Source organism: Vicugna pacos, chromosome 8 (genome assembly GCF_048564905.1).
Source record: "Vicugna pacos chromosome 8, VicPac4, whole genome shotgun sequence".
Classification (NCBI taxonomy): domain Eukaryota; kingdom Metazoa; phylum Chordata; class Mammalia; order Artiodactyla; family Camelidae; genus Vicugna; species Vicugna pacos.
Window position 1 is genome coordinate 3,287,316 of NC_132994.1, and position 25,512 is coordinate 3,312,827.

The 25,512-nt window shown below is 42.4% G+C and overlaps 2 protein-coding genes across 2 annotated transcripts in view; one reads left to right on the forward strand and one right to left on the reverse strand.

Moving 5' to 3' along the window:
- The window catches only part of COL9A1 (collagen type IX alpha 1 chain), an 84,928-nt gene extending 68,843 nt beyond the window's left edge, over positions 1 to 16,085 (forward strand). The window contains 6 exon segments of the mRNA XM_072965487.1: positions 1,915 to 2,061; positions 2,288 to 2,342; positions 4,158 to 4,346; positions 9,639 to 9,716; positions 15,166 to 15,311; positions 15,313 to 16,085. Coding sequence (XP_072821588.1) covers positions 1,915 to 2,061; positions 2,288 to 2,342; positions 4,158 to 4,346; positions 9,639 to 9,716; positions 15,166 to 15,311; positions 15,313 to 15,381 — 684 coding nt within the window. The 3' untranslated portion in view covers positions 15,382 to 16,085.
- A 7,110-nt stretch (positions 16,086 to 23,195) lies between these two features.
- Positions 23,196 to 25,512, reverse strand: part of COL19A1 (collagen type XIX alpha 1 chain) — a 332,279-nt gene continuing 329,962 nt past the window's right edge. The window contains exons 50-51 of the mRNA XM_072965486.1: positions 23,647 to 23,724; positions 23,196 to 23,470 (exon numbers count right to left, since the gene is read on the reverse strand). Of these exons, the coding sequence (XP_072821587.1) occupies positions 23,343 to 23,470; positions 23,647 to 23,724 (206 nt within the window). The 3' untranslated portion in view covers positions 23,196 to 23,342. The remainder of the gene's footprint in view (positions 23,471 to 23,646; positions 23,725 to 25,512) is intronic.

A 25,512-nucleotide genomic window follows, 5' to 3' on the forward strand; every position in this document is an offset into this window, starting at 1 on the left:
TGGCCATGTTGGCCATTGACATCTTCATCAAAACTGCCTGCCCCTTGTTCTAGCAATACTGCAGACATCGCCAGCAAGGTTTCACCCTCTGATTTGGTCTCTTTTGTTTTCTACTAGTTCTAGTCCTTCTCCTTCTCCTCCTCCCCCTCCTCCCCCTCTCCCTCCTCCCCTTTCTTCTTCCCCTTATTCCCCTTCTACTCCTCCTCCTTCTTCTTCCTCTTCCTTCCTCTTCTTCCTCTTCCTCCTCTCCTTCCTCTCCTTCTTTTCCTCCTCCCCCTCCTCTCCTCTTTCCTCTTCTTTCTTTTTAACAGCTTAGAGCAAAGCCATTAATTAAATCTCAATTCTGCAGGTAAAAGTTGGGATTGATTCAACTGGACTCTGCTTGGAGTCTTGAAAAGCCGAAAACAGGATATTGGATGGCTAAGCCCTTATCTGGAGGCTCTGAGGAAGAGCCCACTTCTGAGCTCATTCAGGGTGTCTGCAGAATCCAGATCCTAGTGGTTGTAGGACTGAAGTCTCTGTTTTCTGAGGTCACTGGCTGTCAACTGAAAGTCCTCCTCTTCTCCTAAAGACCATTCACATTCCTTCTTACATGTTACATGTGCCAGTTCTTAGTGCATTCTGAATTCATTTGGTTTATTCTCCAGGTTTTATTTTATTTTTTTAGAAGTTGCTATGGTTTTGCATCCTGGTCACATGACAGTTGCCCAGCCTTCATTCCATTCTCAGCTCTCTCTCCCCATTGACTCTGACTTTCAGGAAGTCTTTTAAGCCATAATTTATTCATAGAAGCAATTTTGACAGGTTGACTTGATGAATGTCAGGTTTTTTTTGTTTCTGTTATTTTTTTGCATAAAGAGAGATTGGGAAAAAGCACACTCTGAGCTTTATTTCAATGTGTCTAGGGAAAGCATTGCTTCATCACCTTTCTTCCTTTAGTTTAAAACATTTGAATGTTGGAACGAGTTGGCTTTTTCCAGGCAAATGTTGCATATGAAAAAGAAGCAGGATTGAGTTGTTTTAGGAACATTTATGTCTTGAGCCCTGGCATTCCCTCGATGCCTCCTGCCTTTTTATCTTCTCATTCTTTTTCTGTAAACAATTGTACACCGGAACTACTATGCCACAAATTCCACTAGAGGTTGTTTGACAACAAGTGAATAAGTTTAGTCTCTTTTCAAAGGAATTATTGTAGATGCTTTTAGTGGTCTGCTTTCATAAGAAAAATCTAATTGGTGTATGCATTTGTGCTAAGGAAATCATTGATTTATTTTTTAACATCTTTAATATTTAGATTTTTAACTTCTTCAATACTTAAATTATGGACCCTCACTTTTTGTTCAGGTATTTTAAATGCATTAATTTTAAATGCAGTATTTTAAATACACTGATTTAATTTATGCTAGTATTTTATAAGTCCCGGACACATGCGACTTCTCCAAATTCTCCAGAGACTGTGATGAAGGCTAAATGACTTACGTTCTTGGAAATACATTTATTTGATGCTTTCTGTATTGGTGATCTACCACGTAATGTGTCTTGTGAACTCAGCAGCCTTTTGGTGGCCAGGAAAAGTTAACACATTTCATTAAAAACTACCTTGCTGTTAGAAGTGGCTTAAAGTATGAAGAGCGTGGTTTAAAAATGGATTATTCCAATTAACATTTTGAAATAATAACTATACCAGAAAGACAGATCTTTAAAAAGTTTACATGAACTGGAATTCTAAGAGACGGGAGTGTTGTCGCGTGGCCTCGTGTGTCTTTACCTGGAGGATTCGCAGCCTCTGAGCAAATACGTCTTAGATAATGGGATGCAAGTCAACCCGCAGCTTCAAGTCAGTGCCTGTGTTGGTATTAAGCAGACACATTCCCTGTGCGTGGCCCAGTTTTACAGTGTGCTGTTGTGTTCCAGGCAGGTAACCCTGGGGAGCCTGGCTTGAGGGGGCCTGAAGGAAGCCGGGGGCTTCCTGGAGAGGAAGGACCTCGAGGACCGCCTGGACCACGAGGCATGCAGGGAGAACAGGGTGCCACCGGCCTGCCTGGTATCCAGGGCCCTCCAGTGAGTGATGGGCAGTCTTGGGTTTCCCTTTGGGGACTCCGTCCCACAGCACCGGTTGGGGGTAGAGGGGCAGTTGGGCACGACCAGACCGCAGCTCCTCAGCAGCTGGGCCATTTCTCTTGCAAATCCAGACGATCTGGCTCCTTGCCAAGTCTGACACTTGATCATCTAACAATGTCCCCTTTATGGTTCTGTGTACAACTGTCTTTTTTCTTTTCCACCCCAGGGTAGAGCACCCACAGATCAGCACATTAAGCAGGTTTGCGTAAGAGTCATTCAAGGTAAATACATCAGAACGGCTTGACATTTTGTATGTTTTAAAGGTGGGAGATTTTTTTGTTTTGATTGAAATGTAGTTGATTTACAATGTAGTGTTAGTTTCTGGTGTACAGCACAGTGATTCAGTTACACATATATATTTATTCTTTTTCATTATAGGTCATTATAAGGTAGTGAATATAGTTCCCTGTGCTATACAGTAGGACTTTGTTGTTTATCTATTCTATATATAGTGATGTGTATTTGCTAATCCCAGGCTCTCAATTTATCCCTCCCCACCCCTTCCCCTTTGGTAACCATAAGACTCACAGACATAAAGGTGGGAGATTTTGAATAACATTCATTTCAATTCTGTTTTATCCAATTTGTTGCCATTTGCAATAGCTTATAGCCTCAAAAGAAAAATATTGCCTTTTGGGTTAGCCTGGAATTTTTTTTTCCTGCCAGTGGGGTTGATTTATAAGAAAGTACACACAGCCATCCACACACACACTTTTTTCCCCTTTGGAACACAAATTCGCAGAACCTTTCTCCTGTTAACATCCTACCACCTACTGTATACCTGGCACTGACCTAGACTCTCTCTGTGGATTATATGAGAAATAATTGGCAGTCTCCGTGCCTCTAAGAAGCATAAGGACATTGCTTCTACTCAGGTACCATGTATGTAGAAAATCAATAACTAGAATTTTACCAAAGTAGTGACATATTTTTGCATTTGTTAGCTTTTTTCTGAATTCATCTGTAACTATGGCGATGCTATTATCTTGTTCTTGTCGGAATCAGTTCTATCATGAAAGAACACTCCTCTTTCATACATTCATGAGGTAGGAAGTTTATCTAGTGGATTCATCAGGTTTTCCAGAATGGAATCGTCACCTCTATATTTGAAAACCACTGCTGTCGACATTTTATCTTGACACGATATTTCAATTTTAAATATTTCATATTGAGAAAATGACGATTTTATGCTAACTCTTACCTAAAGAAGGCCAGCTTAGGACACTCCTATTTGAACAACTTTAAAATCTTGGTTAAAAATGGGTTTCCAATTTATATTGTCCTTCACACCCTAAAAGCTTTAAAAAAAATATTATACTAGAATATTTCCCTGAGAGCATTTTAATGGGACCGTTTTCTTGTTCTCCGTAGTTATTGTGGATGGTTCTTAGTCTCTTTAATGATTCCTGGAAAAGCCTACGCAGTTATTAATTTTTCAGACAGACTGTGAACACTCTTAGGGAGCGAGTTCTAATGTCTGGTGTCTGTTCCAAGCATGAAAAAACTTCTGGGAAGGATTATTAATAGGAAGTCGTGAATTCTCTGGATATTTCATGTGACTTAAGTATCTTCAAGCTAAAAACGTAAGCCTGGGTCTCAAAGGGTGTCTCAGTATTAATTCTGGATGATGTCCTTGGCTTTCAAAAAGCTCCTGGACATCCACTGCCTACCCGTGTTGAGAAACTCACTTTCCTCCTGGCTTTCAGATAACCAGCAGGTTCAGATGACACCCTCCCCCCTGAGGAGCACCGCTTAGCCCAGAGCCCTGCAGTTTAAGGTCTTTTATTCCCTCCCCCGTGTCTCAAAGCAGCAGGACCAGGTTTATCCAGGGAGGGCTGAATAGAAAAGCATCCCTAGTGAAGCTTCCTGGCAGAAAGCTTGTGAAAAAAATGACCCTGCTTTACTTATTTCTCATCACCGGTTTTGAAGCTCTGGTGACACATTGAGAAAAAAACACACTTGGAATACCTCTCTTTTCATCTGAATCACTTCCATGTGTCTGACAATTCTGGGCTGTTTTGTTCATTATTTTCTAGAGCATTTTGCTGAGATGGCTGCTAGCCTCAAGCGTCCCGACTCGGGAGCCTCTGGGCTCCCAGGGCTACCTGGACCCCCCGGTCCCCCAGGACCCCCTGGAGAGAATGGTTTTCCTGGCCAGATGGGACATCGTGGCCTCCCAGGCATGAAGGGTCCCCCTGGGGCTCTCGGTTTGAGGGGACCTAAAGGTAAGGCATTTTGCCCATGTGGAACCAGGGACGTACACTGGCTTTTTCCCAGATGAATTCACGTGTCCTAGCAAGCGCCAGCAGTCTGTGCAGGACGATGGATTGCTCTCTTTTTACGGTGGTGATGGTCAAGACTGGAAAACTATTGTTTGATATTTTCTTGACCTTGGTGTGTGACAACAGTAGAACAAACACCAGAATTAAGGTCCTCTGCCATTTGGTGTTGATCTTTCAGTTACACTCTGCCTTAACCATAGTTGAAAATAAACCTCATGGGATCTGGTAAAGGATCATTCAGGTTTTTCTTTTTCTTTTTCTTGAAACCCTGAAAATCATCACAGAGCTCTTCTGAGATGGCAACCATCCCTTGAAGGTTTGTACGTGTTAGCTTAAACTAACGCAGCGTGTTAGCAGGACATCAGACAGGTCACATCAGGAGTTAACGCTGCCTCTGCCCCACCCCCGTTCCTCCTCCTCCTTCTTGCCTCCCTCTTCTTTTAAAGAGTGACACTGGCTGTCAGATTTGAGGGATTTTTTTTTTCAGCTCTAAAATTCAATCTAATTTTATTCCTTATTTAAAATATGAGAGACTGCGAGAGAGTTTGTTTCTTCTCCATTTGTTGAAAGCAAGCTAAGCCCCCGAGACCAGCTATTTTGCAGGAAAATAGGATTATGAGTGGGCTAGCTACTCCGCAGAACTTGCAGGAGGGCTGGCTGCCCCCGGCGGTGCTTGCTAGTTGAGCTGAGTAAGTCTGTCAGCTTGGGGTGGGGGTGTGCCCTGGGTAATTTACGGAGAGGACTGAGAGCGAGGAGTTTATGTATCATGACGAGTGACTGACAGCTCTCCGGGGAACTTCAGAAAGACGTGGCATCAAAACCAAGAGAGGGATGTGTGTCTTTTTAAACAGGGGTGCCCCAATTAGGGATAAATACTATGGTGCCAATGGTCAGAAGTCAAGCCAGCTGCCTTTTTGGATCTGTCAGTGAATTGCTGATGCTTTCCGCTCACTGCACCCTCAGCTGGAGCAGTGTTGTTCATTATTTCCTATTTGGCATGCGCAGAGCTGCGTGTTACAAAAAAATGAGCCCTAATGGGGGCCCCTGGTCACCCTGGCAGATTTCCATGTTTTCGGAGGCTGGACAGAGTCAAATACGGAGAGAGCTCAGAGCGCGTCTTAAAGAGAACCGGGTGTTCGAAAGAATCCCGTGGCTGCTCATCTTGGTCCTGCTTTTAGCTTCGGTCCGGGAGTTCCTACCGGAGGGGTCCCCCAGGGTCGGGCCCTGCTCCCTGCGACACCTCTTCGAGGAAGGTCCGCCGCCGCGGGCGGACTGCGGCTTAGTTGTCTGTGCTGTGCCGGCGCCCACGCCCGAGTCCCTGATGAGCCGTGGTTCCCAAAGAGCGGCCCCTCCGCGCCCGCATCATCAGAGACCTGTTGGGGAGGCAGGTTCTCCCGCCGGCCCAGAGCCGCTGAATCAGAAACCCTGGAGCGGGGGCAGCAGGGTCGGTGCGCTGGTGGGGGGCGGTCAGCCGTCTTCTGCCGAGAAGGAGCATCTTGCGCGGCGGTGGGCGTCACAGCCCTGTTTCCTCTGGCTGAAGCGAAGTCTCCGTATTTGGGACAGAGCTTAACTCTGACTTAGTAAGAGACCACCCCTGAAGTCCCATCTTATTCCCGGAGAAAGGAAAATGTCTGTCTGCCTGCTTCCCTGGGAGAGTCCGCTGAGGGCTGCCTACCCAGCCCGGGCTACACACTTGACTGACACGGGGACCTTTGAAAACTACCAGTGTCTGGGTCCCATTCCCAGAGACTTTGATTTACATAGTGTGGGCACCAGGCTCTCACAGTGCTCCCCGGGTGACTTTAATGTGCAGCCAGGGCTGAGAAGCACTGGAAATACAGGAGGCTGTTCTGGAAACGTCCTGGGATGGCTTGGCCTTGCAGTGTGGAGTTGTGTCTGGGCTGGGCTGGGTTGGCCCTAGCAGGTGAACCTTATTTTGAAAGGAAGGAAAATCTGTTTCTGTATTTGGAACCTGGAAAAGGTCTCTAGCAGTAAGTTCATTCATCAAACACAGTTTGATCGTATAAGGGACTGTTTTTTCCCGCAGTATTTGTGACATAGGCTAGAATCTGGACGTGATAGAGTTCTTTTTTTTTTCTTCCCAAAGAACTTTCTCCCCCCCATACCTTTCTTGGCATTGGGTTCCTTTAAAACAGCGTCTTCTCTCAGTTTTACTTCTTAAAATTTGGAGTGTGGACAGAAAGGAATAATCAGATGGACTGTATCAGTCAATACTGTCACAATTTGGGAATGTATGATTCTAGGTTAGTGGACCTAATCTTTCTTGTCCATCACATACACCAAATAAAAGTCCTATATGGTAGAAAACACGTAGTGTTCTACTACCCAAAGGTTACAGATCAAATTTTTTTTCAGAATAAACACTCCACCATTTGAAACTTAATGTTCCTCTGATCAGAGATGTGTTTCATTGTACCCTGTTGCTTTTTTTTTTTTTTTTCACTTAATAAGGAAAGAATGGTGTAGGTCTTGGTTTGCCATGGAGACAAAAAAGACACTTTGAGCGTCTTTTTCCAGAGAAATTGCTGCATAGACAAGTTTTACTAAAATAGGTTTTACTAAAGCATTTAATAGTGCAGGCTATGTCTTAATCAAATCACTGTTTTCTTTCTAAAAAATTACTCTGAAAAACACAGCAGAACATTTTTAATAGGAACTCATAGAAACAGGCCTCAAATCACACTTAAAGCTTAAGTCGTGTTGATGTGTGTTTGGCTTTAGTCCCCATGCTTTATATGCTTTGATACAAACATGTTAGAGCCACAGCCTTGCTGTGCATCTGTTTCATGTGTGTCCATATCACGTGACGCTCGGGCAGAAACACGAGAGATCCCCGGCTGGCCTTGTGTTCACCTTGCTTAGGATCAAGTCAGTCTTTCATGTCATAAGTACATTTTAAATGTTCAGGGGTTTGGGGTAGTTTTCAGTCTCTTTGAGTGAAGCTGTGTGTATGTTTAGATTTTTTTTAGTGTGAGTCAAGTAGATATGTCACTATGCCTTGTCTCAGGGCTCTGTCAAATGTTATTCTCCGTTCTGCAACTTCTTATCTCTGTATGAATGGAAAAGTGTTATATGCTTAAGGGTCAGAGCCTTGAGAATGGGCTCTCCTGTCTACTTCAGGCCGTAGGCAACATTCTTTTACAAAAGGTGCAGAACCAGCATGACTGAGCACAGGACACAGAGCACAGGGTTGAAGCTAGGGGAACAGATCTCATATGGAGTCAAGTTTGTTCTTCCCTACCACACCATCCCTGTGGAAAGCTGCATTTTAATTTATCCTCTTCATATCGTATCTTCAGAAAGTGAGGCACAGTCTAATGGCCAGCCTTGAGAATTGCAGCGATATGACATTTAAATTGCTGAGTTAACAAGAGAGCTTAAGCTGTTAGTTTTAAAAATACTGATTGTCCTATCTTCCTAACGCAGTAGGGCCATATTGGTGATGAGTGTAAAAAAGAGCTAGTTTGTGTGGGTTCGAGCTGAGCTGTATATCCTTACACAATACTTATAAAACTTAAATTGTTTTGAAAAGGTAGTTGATTCATCGTAAAAAAATCTTCACACAAGGAAATTCACAGCTAAAATTGAAGTATGGTAACTATTTAAAGATTCATTTCATAATTCGAGATTTTTGACTGTTTGACAAGTGTGCAGATGGTTGTACAGATATTCTTTCTATTTTTGTTGTGTGTGTGACTTAGTTTTTTAAATTATAATGAACCTGACAATATTGGATGAGGTTGAGCTGATATGAATATTTGGAAAAAATGATTGTGTATAGAATTTGTTGCAAAATGCCATTGCATCTTCTAGCAATGTAGTAAAATAATAATGTAATACTATAAGGTGGGAAAACAGAATATGTCTCCTACTAGGAGCAGTAGAAGTCATTTAGGACCAGTTGACTAAGGTATTGAGACACTGTGTTAATGAGGCCAAGATTCCGGGTTTAGTCTCTGCAGGGGCCAGTTTAATTAACACAGCTTTGTTCTGTGGCTGCTGGATCCCCGAACTCAACTGTCTTGCAAAGACACATGGCTGGTTGCAATCCAAAGTTCCTTTATTCCCTGTAAATAATGAGGCAGAAGTGAAATGTACCCCCTCATGACAGCATACTCTAAATTTCAAAAATTCATTAATTTATTTTTGGTAATACTAAATTTACATTGTTCAAGAATTTTAAAATGTATAAAAAGATATTCAGTGAAGCATGTCTTCTTTCCCAGCCCTGTCTCCCATCTGCCTCGATTCCTTTCTCCTTTCCATTAGGTAATCACTATTATTAGCTTCCTACATACATATCCATACCCGCGATGATCTGTGAATGTATATTTTTCCTTACAGCCTTTTAATAACAAGTCGTATTGTCCTTTAGTAAGTGGTCTGGCCCTTGCTTTTTTCACTTAACAATGTCTTGGGGATCATTTCAAAGAGCTTCCTGGTTCTTCTTCACAGGTGCATACTATTCTACTCTATAAAAAAGCACCACCATGTATTTAACCCTTCAATGGATATTTAGGTTGTTTTTAATCTTCTGTTAAATTTTTTTCCAGGTTGGATTTGCATATTTCTGATTAAACTTATTCCTGGTTATTTAATAATTTAGTTGCTATTACAAATGGGATCTTTTTTCACTACATCTTATTACTGATTGTATATGTGAAAATTATTGATTTCCATATATTAACTTTGTACTTTGCTCCTTTACTGAATTCTTTTATTGTTTGTAGAAGATTCTGAGTTGCTTTTCTAGGGTGTAAGATAAACAGCCATATCACCTGAGAACAGGGGTGGCTTACACCAAATAATAAATAATAGTAAGAAAGTAGGCATCTTTATAATGTCCTGACTGGAGTGGAGCTGCTTCTTGTGTTTCGCATCAAGCATCACGCCAGTTTTGGGGTGAAGACAGATAGACTTTATCATGCTGAGGAAGTAGCTAGATTCTTATTTTATTGAATGTTGTATCAGGAATGCATGTTTAATTGTCAGGTGTCTTTTCAGCATCTAGGGATATAATCGTTTAATTTTTCCCCTTAGACCTCTTAAAATAATTAACTTGATTTTTGCCTTGCTACATATGTACTATGATCTAGTCTGTAGCAAGAACATAACTTTTTGATTTCTGAATGTAGGCTTTGCTTTAAGTTTAAAAATATGGAACTTTATTTTCATAGATACATAGAAAAATAACATTTCTCTAATGAAATCCAGGTGACATGGGAGAAAGGGGTGATCGTGGCCCTCCAGGAAGAGGTCCCAAAGGTTTGCCCGGAGCGACAGGTCTCCCAGGTAAGTGTGAGGTGGGGGAACTGGTAGAAGTGGGAAGTCTGAATGGGATAATATTTCAAAGAATTGCTCTTTGATTACTTGAGTGTATCACATGATAATAATGGCTGGCATAGATTTTTCAAGACCAACTTCAGTGAAGAGTTAGATGATCTGTAAATCATTTCTGAATTCTTTGAGCGAGAATACACATTAGGGCGTGAAATAGCACTTTAGTTTTTAGGGGGTAATTAGGCTTATTTATTTATTTTTTAATTTTATTTTTAAATGGAGGTACTGGGGATTGAACCTAGGACCTCATGTATGCTAAGCACATGCTCTACCACTGAGCTATACCCTCCCCCCACCTGACACATTACTTTCTCGAATAAATACTGAAAAACATAGTGTCAAAGCGCAGCCACAAGGCACTTGTTATGAAATTCTGAGTGGCGGGGGTTTTATCCATTTCTACCCCAGCTGATCGTTTCCTCTTTGTTTAAAAAGTCAGAGTGACAGGAAAATGAAACCATGTTTTCAACTGTTTGTGTTGCCCAGGGAGTAACTGAAATGTTATTTTCAAAGCTTCTCCTTCAAACATGCAGACCCTCCAGAAGTCCATATCCAAAAATAAATAAACCTGAACATTCCTACCCCTGGCCACCAAAAGCCACACCCCAAAGCTATGCATCTGAGTCAACTGAAGTGACAAAGTAGCCTGTGTGTGAAGGGCCCAGATTCTCTTGGGCATCCGTTCTCTTTACACACTGGTTACTCTGTAGCCGGAGTCTCAGCGGCCGCTTGCTCATCCACTGGGGGATGACTTCCAAGTCCAACCACAGAAGCAGCTTAAGAGTGTGAATGGCACGCAGCCTCCCAGCAAATTCCCCGGTCGCTGTGGGGCCGTGCCTCAGGAAGGTCCCCGAAGCGCTGGGGAGGCGAATCAGGGGAGGGGGTTTGTGCTGAAGGAGCAAGGAAGGTGGTACACGCTCCCACAGTGGATTTGAAAAACTTGGTCGAAGAAAATCTAGAGAAAGAAAAGATGGTTCTCTCATTCTGTCAGTGGCTTACATATTCAATCGTGGTTATAATTGCCGCCCCAAACATCGCTGCTTTCTAATTATCCATTTCATTGCACCTGGGGATTTTCTCATTTAAAAGATTTCTTAAAAAATACGAATACATTTGGAGAGGGCTCAAACACCGCCTTTCTAAGACTGTGATTCATGGGCCTGTCGAGACGTTTTCACAAATCGATGATTGTTTGTGATTGGAAAAGGAGGCTTTTATGATTGGAAAAGGAAAGAAAATCTGGTTGGAGTTAAATGAGGCCAAGAGAAGATTTTAATATAGAGTCTGGATTCATTGCTGGACGTTTAGAAGAGAGAAGAAGAAAAGAGACTTTTCTGAGTGCTCCTCTCCTTTATCAATGGTAGGAATAGGAGGTTTTAAAGCTGATACAATAGCATCACTACGATTTACTTAATTATCTGTGGGTTATAAATCCTATAAGAAGAGCCTTAGAATTTCTCCTCCCATTTTGTTAACAAATCACTTAACAGTTCTTGGACCAGCAACGTGCACGGTTGGCAAGGTTTTCCTTTATCAAAAACATATGATCGTTTCTGGTGACTCTTAATTTAAAAAAAAAAAATCTATGGATGAGCCACATTTTAAGTTTAAGAACGGGGAGGTTAAGGAAGAGCCTCTCGCGTTTGCGCAGTGCCCCTGGCCGCCACGAGGGGCGCTATTTCCCACCTGCGGCAGCTCACCTGGGGTTCGCGCGGCGCCGGGAGGCGTCTCCGCTGCTGTCCGTCCGTGTGCGGGCAGCCGGTGAGGTGGGACAAGCTCATCACTGGCAGCTCTCCCTGGCCCTGATCTTGTCGCCCTGATGAAAAAAATGTTGTTGCAGCCGCTCTTGGAGTTAATCCTTAAATCTGATTGATTAAAAAGTCCCGTGGGCTCCCCGTCTCAGGACTCGGACACCTTCCCTTCTGGGTTTCCTTTCTGCCTTTTGCCAGCCCGTGCTCCTCTCTTCCCGGTCCCGCTCGGAAATCTGGTCTTCCTTTTTTGGGACTTTGGTTACTTTTTCATTGAGAGGATATTTGACATCATTTAGTGAAAAATCAGAGTAACAGATTTGTTTTTTTGAAGGCACTGAGAATTGAACCCAGGAACTCGTGCCTACTAAGTGCGCACTCTGCCACTGAGTAGACTCTCCCCTGCCCCAGATTATAGATTATTATTATTTTTTTAAAATTAAGGCTAACTTTCCAAAGCATGCCACTTGCTCAGGGCTTTAGCACCCAGGCTCAGGGGGTCTGTATCTCTCCCTCCCCCCGGAGGCCCCAGCTGGGGCTTTGACTTTCCGTCAGCTCACATCCTCTTGTCTGCACGTAAACGTGCTCAGCTGTTGGTTTCCCAAATCCATCAAGTCCCTGAGCAAGAGCTTTGGGGGCTGTTTCTCCCCTAAAGCGAGTGCTCTGAAAGGGGACAGCTGGGAGCTTGGGCCCCACAGTTCAGACACCTGGCTCACGTCTTGACGGTCACTAACTGGCTTCATGACACTAGACAAAGTCTTAGCTGCTCAGTGCCTCAGCTTCCCCACTTATAAAGGAGAGATAATAATCAACAGTCCCATCTCCCGGAGAGCATAATTCTGAGAATGAAAAGAAAAAACTAGTCCATCTTAAGTGCTTAGGACAGTTGCTGGCTACTGTCCCTGCTCAATCCAGGTTCATGCGTGGTACTACTAGTAATATAACAAACCCACTTCTGTGTGTGGAGGTGGATGGAGGGCAGAGCTGGACCCTGGTTCAGCCCTGGTGGCCTTTTCCTGGCTGTCGCTCAGCAGGAAGATGCTACTACTCCGGACCCCTCAGACCTTCCCTCCACGAAATCTCCTTGAACTCCACATCATAAACGCAAAGTGCTGGCTCACAGCAAATCGTGTCACCAGCTCACTGTCCTCAGAGAGGCTGGGCCGTTCTTAATTTCCTTGGTAGAGTTTGGAATGGGGTTAGAATGTGATTTCTGGTCTCTCCCAAACCTAACAAGGATGGGACGTTAGGACCTGGGGGAACCTTCAACAGGGCTCTGTTCAGGACCTTGTCCAGAACCTTCTATATCTCATGTAAAGGAAAGAGCCTGCAGAACAGAGTATTTTGCGACCTTCTTTGCTGTCCCTGTTGTTGGATTTGGGACTCAGCCTCCCGAGTGAGAAAACCATTTGGTCCTTCTTCTTGGTGCTAACATAGCTGATGAATTTGAAAAAATGGCACTGACACCTTTATTATCTATCCACTGATCAGAATTCCTTCATTCCCTCCAGCCAGTTTTAGCTCTCTGTCTCTCCTCCTTACCTCTCAGTTGGTTCAGTGCTAAGGATTATGTGCCCTTTGGGGTTGTGATGGTCCGCTGCCTAATACAGACCACAGGGCATTGTTATCACCATTACATGGACTGTCATTTTGGCCTTCGTGCTCTGCTGTGTTAAAGTCGACAGAAAGCATCAGTGAGTTTCTCGCGGCCGGAGGCAGGCAGGGCAGGCAGGTGAGAAGTGCGGACTCGAGCCCGGCTGCCCGGGTGTGCGCACTGCCCTTTTGCGTATTTTCAGCTGCACTCCCTCTGGTGCGCTAGCATCTTCTCTGCACGGTGGAGAGAATAAGCACGCCTACTGTCCGGCGTCATTCAGGAGGACCTGTGGACGTGTTCATACCTGTAGAGCACTTAGAATGGTGCCTGGCTTGTAGCAAATGTTCTGTAAATTTACCTCTTACTGCTAATGTCATTCCTCCTTTTATATTTGAAGAGATACAGACATAACGCAGGTCACAGGCCCTGACGAAGGTCTTGGGTGAATGACAGAGGCGGATATGCATGTGTCCAGGTTCACGTCGTGGACGAAAGGATGGGCAGCCTGGGCTGGTGTATGATGAGCTTCTCTTGCCGTCTGAGGCATCATGTCCAGTAACTACTCAGTGTCTTGATTCCTCTTCTGCCTCTCACAGAGCTGTGCAGATCACACAGAGCGGGATCCACGGGACTTTAGACCCCTGATCCCTGCCCCCACCTTCCATCTCTCACCAGAACCCTTCGTGGCATTGCTTGACCGGCTGTCCCATCAATAGTTACTCTTTGCCCGCTGCCCCAGACTTGTCCACTGGGGACCAGTTCCTTGGCACTCTGGGGATTTTAGGAAAAGATATTTAAGGTTGGGTCTTGACTTCTTTTTGTGCATTTAAACGCACCGGGGAGAGGAGTCAGCTAAATGACGGTCGTGTGTGGACCACCAGGAATGTGGTGCTCGCCGCACCAGGCCACGGGACCAGATTTCTTGTGCAAAATCTGCAGATAGGTGAGCTTTGCTTGTGAATGTTGAGTGGGAAAAAAAATCCCCCAATACAAAGGGCACCCATGTTTGAAGCTTAAGTCTAGCGATAGTCATTTCTCCTGTTTCCACGTCTGTCCAGTTTCCACTATTTTATTTGGTCCTGGGGATCTCAAGTAAACAAACCACTTCATACACCAGTTCCTTAAACATAACCTGCTTTGTCTAACACCACAAAAGTTAGCTCAGGACAAAGTGAGACGTGTAAGAAATTCTCTAACTAATGCCGAAAGTTTATCCATGTTTTTTTAAGCCTGGGTGCGCAGTCCCTGTGATTCGGCAGCAAGTGTCATTAGAGCCCTCAGAAGGGTCCTGGCACGTTGAGCCTCCATCAGTGTAACGCGACTGCCCCCTAGTGTCAATACAGAGAATGACATCGATGTTCATTTTTAAGAAATCACGAAATGTTTGGCAGTAACATTTTATAGGTCCTTGAAATTTCGGAAAACTGTATAATCGTTAGACAGTTAGTGTAGCTAACACACCCGTGAGGCCAGCAAGGCAGAATGAGAACACTCTGGATCCGGGCTTTCTCTTTGTAAGAGTTGAAAAATAGTTTTTAGATATTTGTTAATGGACTTCCTGAGTAACTTGAATGTGACTTGCTGTCACCCCAAAATTAGGTTCCCACAGAATAGTCTCCGAGCACCTTGGAGCCCAGGGCCAGGGCTCACCAGAAGCTGATAGGCTGTTATGGGAAGGCGAGTCTTTCCCTCTGGCCACTTTCATAGGGCAAAACCTCAGACAAATAGCTTTAAGGATCATTGTCTTCATCTTTCAACCTCATCTTTAGTCATCCTCTATCATTTACAAAAGCATTAAATGTTTTTTTTTTTTTTTGGAGGAGAGGAGGTAATTAGGTTTACTTATCTATTTTTTTGGAGGAGTTACCTGGGATTGAACCCAGGACCTTGTGCATGCTAAGCATGTGTTCTACCACTTGAGCTATGCCCTGCCTGCTACAAAAGCATTTATTAAGGCCATTTGAACACGCTGCTGGAAAGTGGGAGGTCCAGTGCCTCCTGCCAGTCTGCAGCCACGAGGGGTGCCCTGTTCATATGTGCAACCTTTTGTGTGTTTCAGGTGACCCGGGTCCTGCCAGCTACGGGAGGAATGGCCGGGATGGTGAGCAAGGCCCCCCAGGAGTGGCAGGCATCCCTGGTGTGCCTGGCCCCCCAGGACCTCCTGGCCCTCCTGGTTTCTGTGAGCCAGCCTCCTGCACCATGCAGGCTGGCCAGCGGGCATTTAGCAAAGGTCCTGATCAGCGAAAGGCTTAGCGCTGCACCGCTGTCGGCATAAACCATGCCTGGAGAAGAAGCTTGGGAGAGAAACACTACCCGAAGCCAAGGCAAAGGGACAGTGCATCACCTTCAAGGTTATTTCAGAAGACCTACCTGACAATCAGATTTAGAACAATGGTGCTATTCAATAAATCCTCTTTACTTTCCCATGGATGGGAGACAGCAGAGCCGTCAGTGATACAAACAAAACCCCTCCCTTGAAGTAAATTACAATCCTGTCCCCAGGATCTTAAACCTTAGTGTGCTATACACATTGTGGGCCTCTGCGCCAATAAACAAAAACAACGGTTTGGTTACCTCAACTGCGGTAGTTACTTTCATTTTTAAATTTAGATCTTGTTCTCATATGTTGTTTCAGCTCTTCAGAGGATTACCAGAGTAGGTACCAAGAAACCCCACTATAGATGACAGAATTGGTGCTTAAACTCCCCATCAGTGTGCTCTCTCGGGAGTTGCAGGGAAGGCTGGACCACGTGGAGTGACTTCCTTTCAGCCTTGGTGGTTTTCACAGTTGGCTTGGATTTTTTCGGACTGTATTGCATCTCCAACCTGTTAATATTTTGGGCTCTTCTGTGTGAAAGCAAAGACGGAATTTTACTGTCCTGCCATTCATAAGTTTTATTGATGAGGTTATTTATTTCTTTTAAGGTTTGAGGTAACATCTCTGGTTGTACCAAAGAAGCAATAAATACGACTTCTTAACCTCTTGCATGTTTTCTTATAGTCATGTTCAATGAAAAGAAGGCACTGAGCTGGCTTAGAGACATTAGAAGTTTTTCACGTACTCGTATTTCTGTAGGCATGTTTATAATAATGCTTTTTTTCTATGAAGAAATTAAAAAGCCCTCACTGTTCCCGGAAGGGTGTTACCATGACAGAAGTTCTTTATATGTGTGTGTGTGGTGGGGGTTGGAGGGTGGGCTCTAGAGGGTGATGGGGAGGCCTTCATGGGCTTTTTTGAAATCTAACAAACATGTGGGATGTGAAATTAACATATGGGATATGAACCCATATCCCAGAAAGATGCACAAATGCATATGCATAAATATGTTTGCATGTGATGTCTGAGATTTCACGGACCCCGTAAGTCTAACCTTGCTTGGTTTCTAGGTGAGAAACCACAGTCTTCATTTCAATGCTGTGTTAGTGCCCTCCTATTTAGAACTTCACTGCTGCAAAAATCATTTATGTTATGCCATTTTTCTTATATAGGCAGCTCAGCTAGAGCACCGCATTCTTACCAGTAAGGTGGGTATTGCCTGGCCACTCAAAGCACTTTGTTACTGTTTACAAGTCACATCGGCTTGCTGTTTTAGCAACATCTATGTTAACTATCGATCAGACTTAATAGATTCATTTTGTGTCGTGGTGCCTGTGACTGACTTGTCCCGGGCCGTAGCACGTTGCTCAGAATAGTCAACGTCTTCAGTGCGTTCATGGAACTCAATTCTCTCAAGTCAAGGTGCGGGGAGGGTTTTTGATTTTTTTTTCTCATGCGTACTTTCTACACATTTAAAATTTTTAGTTCCATTTGTTTGGTCAAATCAATCATTACGTAATATGCATCTGGGTTTCTTTAAAACTGCTCCCAGCATCTGGGTCTGTGCTTCTGGCGTGGATTGTGCTTAAGGGGAATGAGTCCGGCCTGACTACACAGATCAGTGCCGTTCACACTGTGTTTTTCCGTTGCGGGGAAGAGACGATTCTTGAAATAGAGGTATCTGTGATAAATGCTTAACAGGGTCTTTAGAGGAGGCGGCAGACCTTTCCAGGTCCTCTGACAGATAAACAGGTCCAAAGAAATGCCTTGTCATTTCACCAAGGTGGTTTTATTTTAACTGGAGTGAAACAGTCAAATACGACAAAAGAGAAATTATTTGATAACCAAATACATATGTTTCTCGGTTCTGTAATATCCTATTTATAAGAGAATTAAAAAAAATAAAATTTCAAAGAAAAAGTTCCTTTGTTTTACAAACTTGAGAGACAAAAGGAAGTACAACGGCTCTTACAGATACAGCAAACCTGGAAACGACCACTTACAAATGGATTGTGCAAAAAGAGCGGATTCCAGACGGTGGGAACGATCCATTATAAATCCAGTTAGCTGAAGTCGTCCATAGAAGCAGTAAATTCTGGACTGAGGAACTGCAAAGACAAGCAGCCCGCAAATCCTCTCCAGGAAAGAGGCCCAGAAGAGCAAAAGTTGAAGATTTCTGTGTGAAAAGACTTCAGAATATTCCCTAGAGAGCACACAGCTCATTCACTATGTCCTAAGGGGACCCCAGGATGAGAACTACGTAAGGCATTTCCTGGTCTAAGCGCATATAAATCCACTGGCGTGTTTTGATGTGATTCATGTCAGTTAAGGAAATAAGCGATGTAGTTCATGTCCCATTGTCTATTGCCTTACCACTAATGATGGAAGGGCTTATATTTATTAAGTTCCTTGTGATATTTATTGCTCAGGCCACGTGGTTTAGTGAGAAGATCACTTTGTGGGACACAAGTCACAAAGGACTGGCTGCTCTCTGACTTTTGTTTCTGCTTTTAATTCTCATCCAAAATCAACAGACCAAGCTTTTTATAAGGTGCCAGAGAGATGGGTTATAAACTTAATTATTTCGAGCTAAGCGTTGATTCATATGATAAACAAAAGTATAAATGGCCAGCATGGTATAAACATAAACTCTGCAACAGGCCAACCTGCATGTTCCTCAAACACGTGTCTGGCTCATGCATGGTGTGCTTGGTGTGTGCGTGTGTTTGGAGCCTCCCTGTGGTTGGGACCCACCACAATGGACTGCAGTGTGGAGCTTCCAAAGAAGATAGAGTGTTAACAGCTGCACCTCAGAATTCCCTGATTTAGGGTCAAATCCTTTATTGCTGAGATATGTGACAAGCTCATTATGCATCAAAAACATATAGGAGTCAAGGCCTCAGAGCATTAATTATATCCACGTGGGATTCTGAGTAAAACCAGTGCCACTCCTCTTAGCATGAATATGCCGAATTCAATCTTAAGTAGCTCGATGAGGTAAGACAAGAGAACAGAATGGCCCAAAAAAAGCATCCTAAGTGCTATTTTAAAAATAGTTACAAAATATGCCATAAAACAATCTGAATTTAAATACATCTATACCCTGGAAAATATTTAACCCTAAAATGTATTTTAAATAATGCAGCAAAATCAAACGTTGTAAGTAATTAGCATCTTTACACCCATATGCTTATCATGGTCAGACAACGCACACCCTTCTGAGAAACTTAAATTTTACTGAACTATTCCCTATATTTAGTGACTCCTACTTCATTTGTATTCACTTTTGACAAATTCAGGAAGCAAGTCGCTAACTCCTGGGGTTGTAACCCACATCACTCACTGTTGGATCTGAACACGACATTTTTTCCATTCAGATTTTCTTAGACCCGGCTTGGTTTTATGAGCCTGCCTGATCTTGGAGGTGAATTTTTGCTCTTCTGGGTCTGCTTCTCAGGTTGAGTTTCCTCTGGGTTCATCTGGTTCTCCACTCAATTTAACTAAATTGACCCATTCTTCTGGCATGATTTTGTTGAGTGAACTGTCTGAGTTATAGCTCCAGGTACATCACATGATAAAACTGAAGTCATCCATGTGTCTTGATTCCTGAGAGTCCCAGCAGTTAAACAAATTTAATGTCATAGATGCTGCCCTTACCAGCCAACTAATGAGTGTGTGCAGCTCAATAGGCTAAGGTGCTTTGAGCTAACAGGCATCCAAGACACAAGTTCAATTTCTGTCTGCGTCTCCCTCCTAGACGGCTGTGCAATCTGTGTGAGAGAGAGGGGGATAAAAGGGGGTCCAATCGTCCACACCAGAGTATCAAGAAAGAACACTGGGAAACACTGACAATAAACATCAGCATGTCTAAGAAGGTGGACATGGACAAATGTGAAAAACACCTTCAAAACAAGAGCAATGAACAAATCTGCAAAACTATTCTGTGAATTTATAGGAAAAAACTTAAGCGTAAAACTTAACCTAGAAATTCTCAGTATCAAGATATTGTTACCCATGTTAAGAAAATTTAAATGGTATTTTGAAAAATAGTGTTCCTTATCTCACTTTTGTAAATATTGATACATTTCTAGAAAAATATAAATTATACAAATCTAATCGTAAAATTGTAAGTACTTTGAACAACATGGAGATTCAGACATTGTCTAATTCTATAAATGATTTACTTCTTGTGATAAGCTAAATTCTTTTTATTTGTCCAAAGAGACTTTGCTATCCTGTTAAAAGGTAGGAAGATTGCTCAAGTGTTTCCATGTTAGCCACTAAAATACGGGGGTAGGACAAAGTTACAGATAGTAAATTTGCAAGTTAACTAGGCATATAAATCCACTGAAGAAATAAAATTGAAACAGCCAACAGATCAAAGATCATTATGCTGGCATCATAAAGATACTTAAAATGAGGAAAAGTATAAATTAACAAAATGAAATAACAAAACATAAATTAACAAGAAGTTATTTACAAAAGTGAAAAAGAGTAAGTGTAAAAGCAAGGAGTCTGACTTAGTTGTCCACTCAGCCATTTCAAGCCTTGTGTTTCTGCAAGTCTGTTCCGTTCTTCTGATACAAATTGCTTTTAGACACCATCTTGTGGACAAAAGGAGGTATATCACAGGTTCTCAAGAGATGAGGAACACTGCAGAAAAGCTAAATCTTACTTCACTCCTAAAACATGTTCATAAAAAAATTATTTTATCATCCAAACATCAAATGACATCTTTTACAGACAACATATCTCAAGATAAATAGTGAAGCTCTATAATAAAAGTGACTAAAAATTTAAAGTTTCAAAAATGTCATGAAATATAGAAATAAGCATATGGGATTGCTTTAAGATCATTAATTAAATTACTTTGATCACAAGGTGAAAAACTTCAAAAGTTAAGACTGACTGTGTTTTTGTTACGGTTAGGAAAAATTGCTTAATGTTTTCAGTAGGAAAGAATCATGAACAAACTCATGAATTAGTCTTTCTTTTTTCTTTAGATTCCAAAGGCCATAAATACTAGTTGAAGTCACATTTTGCTCTTTGCACAGAAAGATTTCTATCTGAAAGTGTTAACTGATCTTGGTATAAAATGTTACACTGGAATTCAAACATGCTTATATAGGGCAAACACAGTTTTAATTGTTGTCATCATGGCCTGTAATTATTTTGCATTTAAACACACTTGTCTGAAGTCCAAACAAGGGATAATTCAGGAAATTTGATCATTCTTCTTCCCTGCTGGGGACATTACTGCCATCTGTGTGAAAGTAAACAAATGTTTTGGATTGGAATGGAACAGAATGATACAAGAGAATTGCCGGCCACCAAGTTAGGGGAAAATGTCATACCCTCCTTTGGGGCCTTAATTATCTACTTTCTTTTTGTTAAAAGAATTAGGCAACTGCCAGATCTCCACTTTATCTGGGGTGGTATCAGCTGGCCCAGGCTTTCCTGGTGCTCTTTGCTGCATGTCATGTGTCCAGAGGTGGGGCTGGTGAATATACAGGAGGCTGAGCGGAGATGCTCCAGGTGACACAGCTCCATTCCTCTGGTTACACCCAAGGTAGATGGAGTCACACGTGTCAGTTGTAAGAAAAAGAGCTTGAATCACTGTGACAGCTCTACTTTGAAATGCACCGTATAGCAGTCTACGTCCCCGCTCCTCAAATCACCAGAATAAATTCAAATTCTCGAAACTGGAATAAACCGGCCCAGCACGAGTGCAATTTAGAAAAAGAAAAGTTCCTAAATATGTAATTTGTAAGAAAGGATACATGCCTTATCCTCTGGAATTAAAATGAACAGAATTTTATAAAACAAGAAACTGAATTAAGCCTTCTTACATATGTGAAGGGATCGATTCAAAGAAAACAAAAATGCATCCATCACCATGAGCAAAGAATAGTTCATGAAAACATTAAAATGCTAAAATAAATACTTCTGGATTAGCAAAAAGGCCAAAGGATAAACAAACAATTAATATGAAAAAGTAACCTTTGAAAATATGAAATGTTTAGCTTTATGGCAAATTCAAGTAAATTAATGAGCGGCAGATGTGTTGTAAGCTTTCAGAAAATTCAACAAATTAAAGTTCAACAGATGAAAAGTTCAAGATATACACATAGCACCAGATTTTAGATCACTGTACATTTTTTGGGGGGATAGATGATCATTTTACTAAGAAAATGCATATTTATATTCTGATTGTGTAAGTCTAAAACACAGCACCGTTGAAGGTATTGCACAAGAAATAAAATTAAGAAGAAAATAAATTTAAAGTTAAAAACACTTGAAATAAATAAAATGACCTTGGAAAAGAGAATAAATAAACTTGGAATTGAAATATACAGCATCGTTCAACACGAAATAAAGAAAAGGTTGTATTATACAACACAGCCATGTAGAAAGTCACCGACCAGCAGTTCGTCCATCTACGATGAAAATCAGCTCAAACCAAGGGTGCATTTGAACAAATTTTCCCAATTTCAGGGCTTGCCTTTTAAACTCATGTTTCAGTTAAGAGATAAAAGCAACCATCCCAGTGGCTTTAGCCCCCTTGGCATCTGTGTTGCTCCCGGGAGAGGCGCGGGCCGGGATGTGGCGGCAGGAGGGCTCTCAGCGTCCGTGGGACCCGCCACTTAGATTTCAGCAACATCCTCAGGCCCAGTGTTCTAGAAAATCAGTTGTTCTCAACAATTTCTCAAAATAATGTCCAGCCAGGCAACATGGGTACCGTTTAGCCATTTGGTTGACGATCACCCATTTCTGGTCTCGGTCAGAGGATGCGGTCTGGCAGCGCCTGCTTCCCCTGCAGGGCACGAGGACCCTCTGGGCTCAGAGCAGGTTGCACATTCGGCCCCATGGCTCTCCTTCGCTGCCCTGCACCTTCTGCTGCAGCTTGTCGATGCGCATCCACTGACACCACCCACTAGAACAAGGGCGTTTCTTTTCCAGTCGCTGCAAGTCCCATCCTTTGTTCCGATGGCTGGTTCTTAAACTCTGGGAGCGATGAGGTCAGAGTAATGGACACAGCGGCCCAAAGACTTGTTGGACACTTTAAGCTTCAAAAGGGCCAAAGACGGCTTGGTGCCCTCACCACCAAACACCTCTTAGGGAAGGCAGCTTTCTGTTTCCCGGGTGAGAAACTCGGTGAGGGGACCGCAGGGCTGGGCTTTGACTCCCTTCTTATACAGAACGCATTCATGCCAGTGGGATTGCTTCGAATCGACCTCCTTACACAGAATTAACAAAATCATTTCAGTAGTTGGCTATGGTAGGGTTTGGGGCTCCCTGATAAAACAGTCACTTGGCTTGGGTTTTTTTTTCCCCAAAATATAAGTTATGAAGTAAAGTTCTTATTGCCTATTTATTTCTCTGCATAAGTCGAGTGGATATAGGATGGTATAAGAATTCTTAAGCTATAAAAAAGTAGTCCAAAACATTCAGCAGGAGCAATGGACTATATCAAAAAAAAAGTTGATGAAATTTTTAGCAATGATAGTAAATTTAAACACCAAGAAAACCTTAAGATAAGTCTGAAGCTTTAAAATTCAGAAATCAAAGGCCAAATACAAGTTGATGAGGCGACGAAACGTACATCACCATCCATCTCCTAAACCACAAGCTGTCATTTCCTCTTGAAGAAGACCCAAGGATCAAGATCTGCTTGCATATTTCATAGAAAACCCTGAATAAAAATCATAATGAAGGTGAAGCAAAACATATGGAATGAATTTGGAAAAATTCTAAAAATGCTGATATCGCAATTACTATAGGAATAGGATTCCAATTTTTGCTTTTAATGTCTGGCTTACAAAAAAAAAGTCACCCCCACATCACGTGGGTTTGATAGTGTTAAGAAAGCGCCAGCGGCAAGGAGAGACAAGCAGGAATCCAGTCGTCCGCAGGTGCATTTACTTCCCATCTGTCCGCTGACGGGCATGAGAGACAGGATAGAGGCAGTCCTCGGGGTTACATCTTCCACTGGGGCCCGGGGGGCCCTGGGGCCCTGGAGCACCTGGTGAGCCAGGCAAGCCCGGAGCTAATGAAATAAAAGACCCCATCAGAATGCAGGTCAACATATGGGCCTTCCTCCCTCACTCCATCCAACATGGGTCATTCAGCATCACCCGTAGCAATACATAAGGGCCACAGGGGAGAAAGCATGGCTCCTATTTTTGGAGCCAGCTCGTGTTGTGAAGACAACATCACTATTACCTGAAGTTCCAGGAAGACCCGGACTCCCTGGAAGCCCAATTCCAGGCTCCCCTCTTTCTCCCTTCTGTCCTCGGTAGCCTAAGTAAGAGATACATAAAAAGAGAGACAGAAAAGTAAGCGTGCTCTACCCCAACACAGCCCATGCAAGAACCATGATCTTAGTCTGCAATATTTTGGCAGGTCCTTCATTTAACATAATAGCATATTAGCTGTTTTGCATTAACCACATATTAACTAACATATCAAACAGATTTTGTGCAACAGGCAATACAGAGCTTGGAAATACACAATCACTATAAAATGTTCCAACTAGTCAAACTCTTGATAGTGAGACTTTGGGCACTGAAAACGATGCTTAAACACACCATTCAGGTATATCCCTTTCAAATAGCTAACGACGAGATGTGTGAGCCCTCCTCAACGGGAGCTCTGACTGGAGAGCAGAAACAAGCTAAATACAAGCAGCTGAAAGAGTTCTGCTTAATAGGGAGACAAGAAAATGTGACAGCAAGACTCTGCAGCCTAGTACAACAATTAAAGGGAATGAAAGGAGCAAAAACTCATGAGTTTAATAAGTGACACTAAAAGTCTAAATATATGCGAATCCGCCCAACTCAGGAATTAGGTCTTTGTTCAGATTACTGACTATAACTGTTGTTATGGTCCCTTCCAGTGCTTAATGTCCTTTCCAAGGAGAATTAAAACAGCAACCCCTTGTTTTAACATGATCCCGACAGACTAGTAGCTCCGATAATGATGGAAAGCAAGAGGAGATTGAAGGCTTCATCTAAATTCACTTCATCAACTTAAGTTGGTTTAACCAAAATGAATTAGATCTAAGACATGTATACATTTTAAAATGAAATCATTCTTCTCCTTGAATATGCTTATTGTCACCTGAACTAAAATAGCACTGAGTGATTTTTGCCTCTGGAGGCCCTTATCGCTGTTTTTAAAAAAGCATAAAACACCTTTTTCCTCTGTATTTTATATAATGGCTTCGATGTAAGACTTTATTGAAGAAAATGTTCTTGGTTATGAGAGTCTCAGTGATGATAAATGGGGTTTTAACTCTTAACTCTTTCATACTTCAATAGCAGCTTAAAAACTGCTCCTACTCCCAAATGCACAGAGCAGGCATGTAGAGTCATGCAGACACACAGCCAGGATAATCAGTGGGAGAGCATCCCAGTAGGGGCCAGCAGGCCGTGACTCAGTTGTGCCTTTCCATAAAGGTGTGTTATTATAGCACAATGTGACTGGAGGAGAAATGTTACTGTTCTCTGTGAATGCACGCAGGACAAATTATTTCTTATTATTGCTGGGAATTAGACATTTTGAGGGGTTACCGTTCTGTTTTGACCTGACCATATAGTATACACATTATTATTTAAATAATGTTAGCAATGTGATTACCATACCATTATTCTTTCAGCTTTGGAGGTGTGACCTGACCACAAATGTGAAAATAGTTGAAAAAAAAGTATGCGTTCAGGAAATATTTTGAGGTCCATATGGAAAATACACCCAGTGGAATATCTCCACCCATTTCTATCTGGAAGCTATGTTACAGATATTCAGTATGATCCTAATCCCAAAAAAAACAGTGGCTGAGCATGTGGCAATATCCTAAATCGATATATATTAACATTTAAAAGATTACCAGGATTTCTTTTATACAAGTGACTTTCATTTAACATACTTGAACAATAAGGAAAAAATGTCTGCACTCTGGGTCATGTGGAAGCATCCTTCCAAATCTCTATTATTTAAACATCTCTGCACTAAAATAACATTTACTACCTGAAGTATATTTAATAGTTCAACCCAGTTCACACTATTACAGAAACGTGGTTAAGTTGACCC